The following is a 10379-nucleotide window of genomic DNA, read 5'->3' on the forward strand; positions in this document are numbered from 1 at the left end:
TTACAGGTAACTTATTAGATACTTTGTAGGCATGTTGGGCGAGTTGGGATCAGTGTTTTTCTGAATCAAACGCGCCAAATAATTGGACATTTTGGGGATATAAAGAAGAAATTTATCGAACAAAAGGACCATTTGTGATGTTTCTGGGACATATTGGAGTGCCAACAGAAGAAGATCTTCAAAGGTAGGCATGAATTATATCTCTATTTCTGACTTTTGTGTCGCACCTGCCTGGTTGAAATGTGATTTTCATGTGTTGGTATGCTGGGCGCTGTCCTCAGATAATCGCATGGTATGCTTTTGCCGTAAAGCCTTTTTGAAATCTGACACTGCGGCTGGATTAACAACAAGTTAATCTTTAAATCGATGTATAACACTTGTATGCTTTATGAATTCTTATTTCTGTTTTTGAATTTGGCGTGCTGCAATTTCATTGGGTGTTGTCAAATCGATCCCGCTAAAGGGATTGGCGCGCGAAGGGATTCATAAGAAGTTTTAAGTTGAGTAACAGTCTTGTTAGAACAGGCTGAGCGGGAAGCACAAAGGTACAGAGAGGTGTGTGTGTGTGTGTGTGTGTGTGTGTGTGTGTGTGTGTGTGTGTGTGTGTGTGTGTGTGTGTGTGTGTGTGTGTGTGTGTGTGTGTGTGTGTGTGTGTGTGTGTGTGTGTGTGTGTGTGTGTGTGTGTGTGTGTGTGTGTGTTACCTTGATACACCAGGTGGAATCCTTTGGAGCTGGAATGGCCTTTGGAGGTGAATCGGATCAGAACCTGATTGGACGTTGCCAATGGCAGCGACTCTCCTGAGAAAGAGAGAATGAGACAGAGAGTGGAGTGAGAGAGTGAACGAGTGGAGTGAGAGAGTGAGCGAGTGGAGTGAGCGAGTGGAGTGAGAGAGTGAGCGAGTGGAGTGAGCGAGTGGAGTGAGAGAGAGAGCGAATGGAGAGAGTGAGCGAGTGGAGAGAGTGAGAGAGAGTGGAGTGAGTGAGCGAGCGAGTGGAGTGTGCGTGCGAGCGAGTGGAGTGAGCGAGTGAATGAGTGGAGTGAGCGAGAGAGGGAGACAGATAAACCAACATAAAACACAGGAACAATGTTGAAGGTATCCACCTACGTGTAAAGGAAACAGGTAATGTATTAAACTAGTGTACGAATCCTGAGATACAGATGCAGCCAAAAACAAAGTCATGACATCATCAACCCCTGGAGGCAAGCTAGTAGAAGCTCCTAGTCCCACCGAAGATACAGCTGAGCACAAGGTGTAGTATTGGACCTGAATATAATCTCTACCTTTTCACTGTCACTCTGTCTTCCCTACATGACTAACTCCATCCAGTCAGAGGTCATCAGTTCTCGTCTCTCCTACATTATCCTCCCCACTGCATGTCTCCGTAGAAGCATATATACATTATCCTCCCCCTGCATGTCTACAGAGAATCATAAATACATTATCCTCCCCCCTGCATGTCTCCAGAGAATCATATATACATTATCCTCCCCCTGCATGTCTACAGAGAATCATATATACATTATCCTCCCCCCTGCATGTCTACAGAGAATCATATATACATTATCCTCCCCCTGCATGTCTCCAGAGAATCATATATACATTATCCTCCCCCCTGCATGTCTCCAGAGAATCATATATACATTATCCCCCCCCCTGCATGTCTCCAGAGAATCATATATACATTATCCTCCCCCCTGCATGTCTCCAGAGAATCATATATACATTATCCTCCCCCCTGCATGTCTCCAGAGAATCATATATACATTATCCTCCCCCCTGCATGTCTCCAGAGAATCATATATACATTATCCTCCCCCCTGCATGTCTCCAGAGAATCATATATACATTATCCTCCCCCCTGCATGTCTCCAGAGAATCATATATACATTATCCTCCCCCCTGCATGTCTCCAGAGAATCATATATATATTATCCTCCCCCTGCATGTCTCCAGAGAATCATATATACATTATCCTCCCCCCTGCATGTCTCCAGAGAATCATATATACATTATCCTCCCCCCTGCATGTCTCCAGAGAATCATATATACATTATCCTCCCCCCTGCATGTCTCCAGAGAATCATATATACATTATCCTCCCCCCTGCATGTCTCCAGAGAATCATATATACATTATCCTCCCCCCTGCATGTCTCCAGAGAATCATATATACATTATCCTCCCCCCTGCATGTCTCCAGAGAATCATATATACATTATCCTCCCCCCTGCATGTCTCCAGAGAATCATATATACATTATCCTCCCCCCTGCATGTCTCCAGAGAATCATATATACATTATCCTCCCCCCTGCATGTCTCCAGAGAATCATATATACATTATCCTCCCCCCTGCATGTCTCCAGTGAATCATATATACATTATCCTCCCCCCTGCATGTCTCCAGAGAATCATATATACATTATCCTCCCCCCTGCATGTCTCCAGAGAATCATATATACATTATCCTCCCCCCTGCATGTCTCCAGAGAATCATATATACATTATCCTCCCCCTGCATGTCTCCAGATAATCATATATACATTATCCTCCCCCCTGCTTGTCTCCAGAGAATCATATATACATTATCCTCCCCCCTGCATGTCTCCAGAGAATCATATATACATTATCCTCCCCCCTGCATGTCTCCAGAGAATCATATATACATTATCCTCCCCCCTGCATGTCTCCAGAGAAGCCTATATTTACTATGAGTAAATACACTGGATTATATTGGTGTGACCTGTCTCTCGGTATCTCTGTCTGTCTCTCAATTTTATTCAATTTCAATATAAGGGCTATATTGGGAAACGTGTGTTTACATTGTGAAAAAGATCAAACAAAAGTGAAAAAAACTATCCAAGAAATGTTGAGTTCCAAAAGAATAAAGACATTTCAAATGTCATATTATGTGCAAATAGTTTAAGTACAAAAGGGAAAATATACATAAATATGGGTTGTATTTACAATGGTGTTTGTTCTTCACTGGTTGCCCTTTTCTTGTGGCAACAGGTCACACATATTGCTGCTGTGATGGAACACTGTGGTATTTCACCCAGTAGATATGAGAGTTTATCAAAATTGGGTTTGTTTTCTAATTCTTTGTGGATCTGTGTAATCTGAGAGAAATATGTGTCTCTAATATGGTCATACATTTGACAGGAGGTTAGGAAGTGCAGCTCAGTTTCCACCTCATTTTGTGGGCAGTGTGCACATAGCCTGTCTTCTCTTGAGAGCCAGGTCTGCCTACGGCGGCCTTTCTTAATAGCAAGGCTATGCTCACTGAGTCTGTACATAGTCAAAGCTTCCTTAAGTTTGGGTCAGTCACTGTGGTCAGGAATTTTGGCGCTGTGTACTCTCTATTTAGGGCCAAATAGCATTCTAGTTTGCTCTGTTTTTTTGTTAATTATTTCCAATTGTTTCAAGTAATGATCTTTTTGTTTTGGTCTAATTGTATCCAGGACCAGCTTGCTTAGGGGACTCTTCTCCAGGTTCATCTCTCTGTAGGTGATGGCTTTGTTATGGAAGGTTTGGGAATCACTTCCTTTTATGTGGTTGTAGAATTTAACGTCTCTTTCCTGGATTTTGATAATTAGCGGGAATTGGCCTAATTCTGCTCTGCATGCATTATTTGGTGTTCTACGTTGTACACGGAGGATATTTTTGCAGAATTCTGCATGCAGAGTCTCAATTTGGTGTTTGTCCCATTTTGTCAATTCTTGGTTGGTGAGCGGACCCCAGACCTCACAACCATAAAGGGAAATGGGTTCTATGACCGATTCAAGTACTTTTAGCCAGATCCTAATTGGTATGTCAAATTTTATGTTCCTTTTGATGGCATAGTGTCACGTTGTAAAAGGATCGGAGACAGGCGAGGGAATACGTAATAGAGGGGTTTATTATAGCACAATATGTCATAGATATACTAACCTAAACCTAGATATAAAATACATGTAAACAAATGAGAGAGAGAGAGAGAGAGAGAGAGAGAGAGAGAGAGAGAGAGAGAGAGAGAGAGAGAGAGAGAGAGAGAGACAGAGAGAGAGAGAGACAGAGAGAGAGAGAGAGAGAGAGACAGAGAGAGAGAGAGACAGAGAGAGAGAGAGACAGAGAGCGGTTGTCCAGGCTGGAAGCCGTGATTTGATAGGTGAAGCTGTGTAATAGTCACACAGTGTTGGCAGTCACACGCAACAGCCGGAGACGGCCCCCAACATGGCCGCCCTGCGATGTTGTCACCACGGTTACACTGATTCCGCTGCGGGGCCCTACAGCATGCTGGGTAGTATATTACAGGATGTGCTCAGCGCGCCGTCATGGCGACAGTGTTTAAGAATCGCTACGGTGACAGGTATTAACACAGACAGACTAGAGTAGGTGTGGAAATAGCAGGCAGGAGATCATCAGTGCCTGTGTCCCAAATTCCACTCTATTCCCTTCAGTATTTAGTGCACTACATTTGACCTTTATGTAGTGAACTATTATAGGGGGAAAAGGGATGCCATTTGGGTGTCTGGTGTCTGGTCCCGAGCACTAATACAGACTGGAGGGGACGTCTGCAGTTTGACTCCTGACCAGTTGTACATAATGTTTCCGCCGTTGTTTACTATGACCGACATAAGAACAGTGATTACTCACCTCGATCTGAACAAAGGATTTGTTTCCTCTATGGACACAAAGGATCGACTGATCTTCCTGGAGGCCAAATCCCGTAAGAAGAGGAGATGAGCCCAAAGTAGGAAGAGGATGATCCACCTCTACCGTTCTACTGGCAAATGTGCAATCACTGGAGAATAAACTGGATGAACTCTTTTTTGAGACTATCCTACCAAAAGGACATTAAAAATATACTTTACTATCTTTAAAAAAATATCTTATGTTTCACTGAGTCGTGCCTGAACGAGGACATGGGTTTTACATGGGTTTTATCTGGGTTTTACATGGGTTTTCATCGGCAAGGCAGAACAGCAGCCTCCAGTGGCCCGCTAACAAGGATTGTGCCACCGACTGTGGGCCCTCCTTCTCCGTGGCCAATGTAAGTAAGTCATTTAAACGTGTTAACCCTTGCAAGGCTGCCAGCTCAGACGGCATCCCCAGCCATGTTCTAAGAGCAGCTGACTGGAGGTTTTACAGACATATTCAGTTGTCCCCACTTGTTTCAAGATATACAGCATTTTTCCTGTACCCAAGAAACTGAACTAAATGACGCCCAGTAGAACTAACTTCTGTCATCATGTGCTACAAGTGTTTGAGAGGTTAGTTCAGGATTATATCACCTCTACCTTACCTGACACCCTAGACCCACTTACATTTGCTTACCACCCCAATAGACCCACAGACGATGCAATCGCCATTACTCTGCACACTGCCCTAACCCATCTGGACAAGAGGAATACCCATGTAAGAATGCTGTTCATTGACGATAGCTTAGGATCCAACACCATCGTACCTTTCAAGCTCATCATCAAGCCGGAGGGCCCTGGGTCTGAACCCCGCCCTGTGCCACTGGGTCCTGTACTTGCTGACGGGTCGCCCCCAGGTGGTGAAGGTAGGAAACAACATCTACACTTTGCTGATCCTCAACACTGGGGCCCGACAAGGGCTCAGACCCTCCTGTACTCCCTGTTCACCCATGACTGGATGGCCATTCGCACACCTCCAACTCAATGAAACAACAGTAGTAGGCCTGATTACCAACAACGATGAGACGGCCTACACCGAAGAGGTGAGGGCCCTGGGAGAAAGGTGCCAGGAAAATAACATCTCACTTAATGTCAACAAAACAAAGGAGATGATCGTGGACTTCAGGAAACAGCAGAGGGAGCACGGTCCTGTCCACATTGACGGGACCACAGTGGAGAAGGTAAAAAGCTTCAAGTTCCTTGGCGTACACATCACTGACGATCTGAAATGGTCCACCCACACAGACAGTGTGGTGAAGAAGGTGCAACAGTGCCTCTTCAACCTCAGGAGGCTGACGAAATTTGGTTTGTCACCTAAAACCCTCACAAACTTTTACAGATGGACAATTGAGAGCATCCTGTCGGGCTATATCACTGCCTGGTACGGCAACTGCACCGCCGCAACTGCAGGGCTCTCTAGAGGGTTGTGGGGTCTGCCCAACGCATCACCGGGGGCATGCTACCGGCCCTCCAGGACACCGACAGAACCCGATGTCACAGGAAGGCCAAAAAGATCATCAAGGACAACAACCACCCAAGCCACTGCCTGTTCACCCCGCTATCATCCAGAAGGAGAGGTCCAGGTGCATCAGGTGCATCAAAGCTGGGACCGAGAGACTGAAAAAGAGCTTCTATCTCAGGGCCATCAGACTGTTAAATAGCGAGCCAGCTTCCAACCGGTTACGTAACCCTACACCTAAGAGGCTGCTGTCTTATATACATAGACATGGAATCACTGGCCACTTACTAATGTTTAAATAATGTTTACATACTGCTTTACTCATCTCACATGTATATACTGTATTCTATTTTACTCTATTTTAGTCAAAGCCACTCCCACATTGTTCAATCTAATTCAATCCATTATTATTATTTATTTATTTATCATTATTTTACTTTTAGATTTGTGTGTATTGTTAGATATTACTGCACTGTTGGAGCTAGGAACACAAGCATTTCACTACACCCGCATTAACGTCTGCTAAACATGAGTATGCGACCAATACAATTGGATTTTATTTGATTTGATATGCTTGGTTAGAGAGAGGACTACGAAGCTGCCAAGACCACTTTATATATCCCTCTCTGTCTGTTTATTGAGCTGTAAAATTCTGAAGCTGCTGCCACTGGAACCAGGGGTATTATTCTGTCTGTCAGGCCATGGAGCTGAGGCAATGAGAGATGGAAAATTGCACTATACGATTGCAGGATTTTTCTTGATCTCACTCTCTTCTCTATTCCTCTTCCTCTAAATCCCTCTTCTCTCTTCCTCTAAATCCCTCTTCCTCTTCCTCTAAATCCCTCTTCTCTATTCCTCTAAATCCCTCTTCCTCTTCCTCTAAATCCCTCTTCTCTCTTCCTCTAAATCCCTCTTCCTCTTCCTCTAAATCCCTCTTCTCTCTTCCTCTAAATCCCTCTTCTCTCTTCCTCTAAATCTCTCTTCTCTCTTCTCTCTAAATCCCTCTTCTCTCTTCCTCTAAATCTCTCTTCTCTCTTCTCTCTTCCACTAAATCTTCTCATATGTATTCTTCTTTCAATTATTTGTTTTCTAACTTTCAGACAAATAATTTCCCACACGCACTTCCTCCCTCTCTCTCCATCCCTTTCTCTTTGTCCCTCTATCAGTCCCTATCTCCATCCCTTTCTCTCCGTCCCTCTCTCTCCGTCCCCCTCTCTCCGTCCCTCTCTCTCTCTGTCCCTCTCTCTCCATCCCTGTCACACTCTAATGATATGTGTAGCCCACTCCCTCTTCATCTCTACTCGTTGATTCAAAAACCGCCTCTCACTGCTCCTCTGGATCTGTTGATCTGTTGTTCTCCAATACAAGTGGCTTTAAAACTGCTACATTGTGCTGTACCCCACTCTTTCACTCAGATATTTATACGTGTTTATTATACAAGTATACTATGATAGCTCAGTGTGTCCTTAGATTTGATGTGTCAGTTGACGCCCTCAAACACACAGCTGGTTGGTACGTCCTCACACAAAGCTGGTTGGTACGTCCACAAACACAGCTGGTTGGTACGTCCTCACACACAGCTGGTTGGTGCGTCCTCACACACAGCTGGTTGGTACGCCCTCACACACAGCTGGTTGGTACGTCCTCACACACAGCTGGTTGGTACGTCCTCACACACAGCTGGTTGGTACGTCCTCACACACAGCTGGTTGGTACGTCCTCACACACAGCTGGTTGGTACGTCCTCACACACAGCTGGTTGGTACGTCCTCACACACAGCTGGTTGGTACGTCCACACACACAGCTGGTTGGTACGTCCTCACACAGCTGGTTGGTACGTCCTCACACAGCTGGTTGGTACGTCCTCACACACAGCTGGTTGGTACGTCCTCACACACAGCTGGTTGGTACGTCCTCACACACAGCTGGTTGGTACGCCCTCACACACAGCTGGTTGGTACGCCCTCACACACAGCTGGTTGGTACGTCCTCACACACACAGCTGGTTGGTACGTCCTCACACACACAGCTGGTTGGTACGTCCTCACACACACAGCTGGTTGGTACGTCCACACACACACAGCTGGTTGGTACGTCCTCAAATACACAGCTGGTTGGTACGTCCTCACACACAGCTGGTTGGTACGTCCTCACACACAGCTGGTTGGTACGCCCTCACACACAGCTGGTTGGTACGTCCTCACACACACAGCTGGTTGGTACGTCCTCACACACACAGCTGGTTGGTACGTCCTCACACACACAGCTGGTTGGTACGTCCTCACACACAGCTGGTTGGTACGTCCTCACACACACAGCTGGTTGGTACGTCCTCACACACAGCTGGTTGGTACGTCCTCACACACAGCTGGTTGGTACGTCCACACACACACAGCTGGTTGGTACGTCCTCACACACAGCTGGTTGGTACGTCCTCACACACAGCTGGTTGGTACGTCCTCATACAGCTGGTTGGTACGTCCTCACACACAGCTGGTTGGTACGTCCTCACACACACAGCTGGTTGGTACGTCCTCAAACACACAGCTGGTTGGTACGTCCTCAAACACACAGCTGGTTGGTACGTCCTCAAACACACAGCTGGTTGGTACGTCCTCACACACAGCTGGTTGGTACGTCCTCACACAGAGCTGGTTGGTGCGTCCTCACACACAGCTGGTTGGTACGTCCTCACACACAGCTGGTTGGTATGTCCTCACACACAGCTGGTTGGTACGTCCTCACACACAGCTGGTTGGTACGTCCTCACACACAGCTGGTTGGTACGCCCTCACACACACAGCTGGTTGGTACGTCCTCACACACAGCTGGTTGGTACGTCCTCACACACAGCTGGTTGGTACGTCCTCACACACAGCTGGTTGGTACGTCCTCACACACAGCTGGTTGGTACGTCCTCACACACAGCTGGTTGGTACGTCCTCACACACAGCTGGTTGGTACGTCCTCACACACAGCTGGTTGGTACGTCCTCACACACAGCTGGTTGGTACGTCCTCACACACAGCTGGTTGGTACGTCCTCACACACAGCTGGTTGGTACGTCCACACACACAGCTGGTTGGTACGTCCTCACACACAGCTGGTTGGTACGTCCACACACACACAGCTGGTTGGTACGCCCTCACACACAGCTGGTTGGTACGTCCTCACACACAGCTGGTTGGTACGTCCTCACACACAGCTGGTTGGTACGTCCTCACACACACAGCTGGTTGGTACGTCCTCACACACACAGCTGGTTGGTACGTCCTCACACACACAGCTGGTTGGTACGTCCTCACACAGCTGGTTGGTACGTCCTCACACACAGCTGGTTGGTACGTCCTCACACACAGCTGGTTGGTACGCCCTCACACACAGCTTGTTGGTACGTCCTCACACACAGCTGGTTGGTACGTCCTCACACACAGCTGGTTGGTACGTCCACACACACAGCTGGTTGGTACGCCCTCAAACACAGCTGGTTGGTACGCCCTCACACACACAGCTGGTTGGTACGTCCTCACACACACAGCTGGTTGGTACGTCCACACACACACAGCTGGTTGGTACGCCCTCACACACAGCTGGTTGGTACGTCCTCACACACACAGCTGGTTGGTACGCCCTCACACACAGCTGGTTGGTACGTCCTCACACACACAGCTGGTTGGTACGTCCTCACACACACAGCTGGTTGGTACGTCCTCACACACAGCTGGTTGGTACGTCCTCACACACAGCTGGTTGGTACGTCCTCACACAGCTGGTTGGTACATCCTCACACACAGCTGGTTGGTACGTCCTCACACACAGCTGGTTGGTACGTCCTCACACACAGCTGGTTGGTACGTCCACACACACAGCTGGTTGGTACGTCCTCACACACAGCTGGTTGGTACGTCCTCACACACACAGCTGGTTGGTACGTCCTCACAAACACAGCTGGTTGGTACGTCCTCACACACACAGCTGGTTGGTACGTCCACACACACAGCTGGTTGGGACGTCCTCAAACACACAGCTGGTTGGTACGTCCTCACACACACAGCTGGTTGGTACGTCCTCACACACAGCTGGTTGGTACGTCCTCACACACAGCTGGTTGGTACGTCCTCACACACAGCTGGTTGGTACGTCCTCACACACAGCTGGTTGGTACGTCCTCACACACACAGCTGGTTGGTACGTCCTCACACACACAGCTGGTTGGTACGTCCTCACACACAGCTGGTTGG

General features: G+C 47.4%; 1 protein-coding gene across 1 annotated transcript in view; it reads right to left on the reverse strand.

Annotated features, from left to right (window-relative positions):
- The window catches only part of LOC120027115 (CUB and sushi domain-containing protein 2-like), a 176662-nt gene that overhangs the window by 45223 nt on the left and 121060 nt on the right, over positions 1-10379 (reverse strand). The window contains exon 17 of the mRNA XM_038971953.1: positions 703-798. Within this exon, the coding sequence (XP_038827881.1) occupies positions 703-798 (96 nt within the window). The remainder of the gene's footprint in view (positions 1-702; positions 799-10379) is intronic.

Source organism: Salvelinus namaycush, chromosome 32 (genome assembly GCF_016432855.1).
Source record: "Salvelinus namaycush isolate Seneca chromosome 32, SaNama_1.0, whole genome shotgun sequence".
NCBI classification, from domain to species: Eukaryota; Metazoa; Chordata; class Actinopteri; order Salmoniformes; family Salmonidae; genus Salvelinus; species Salvelinus namaycush.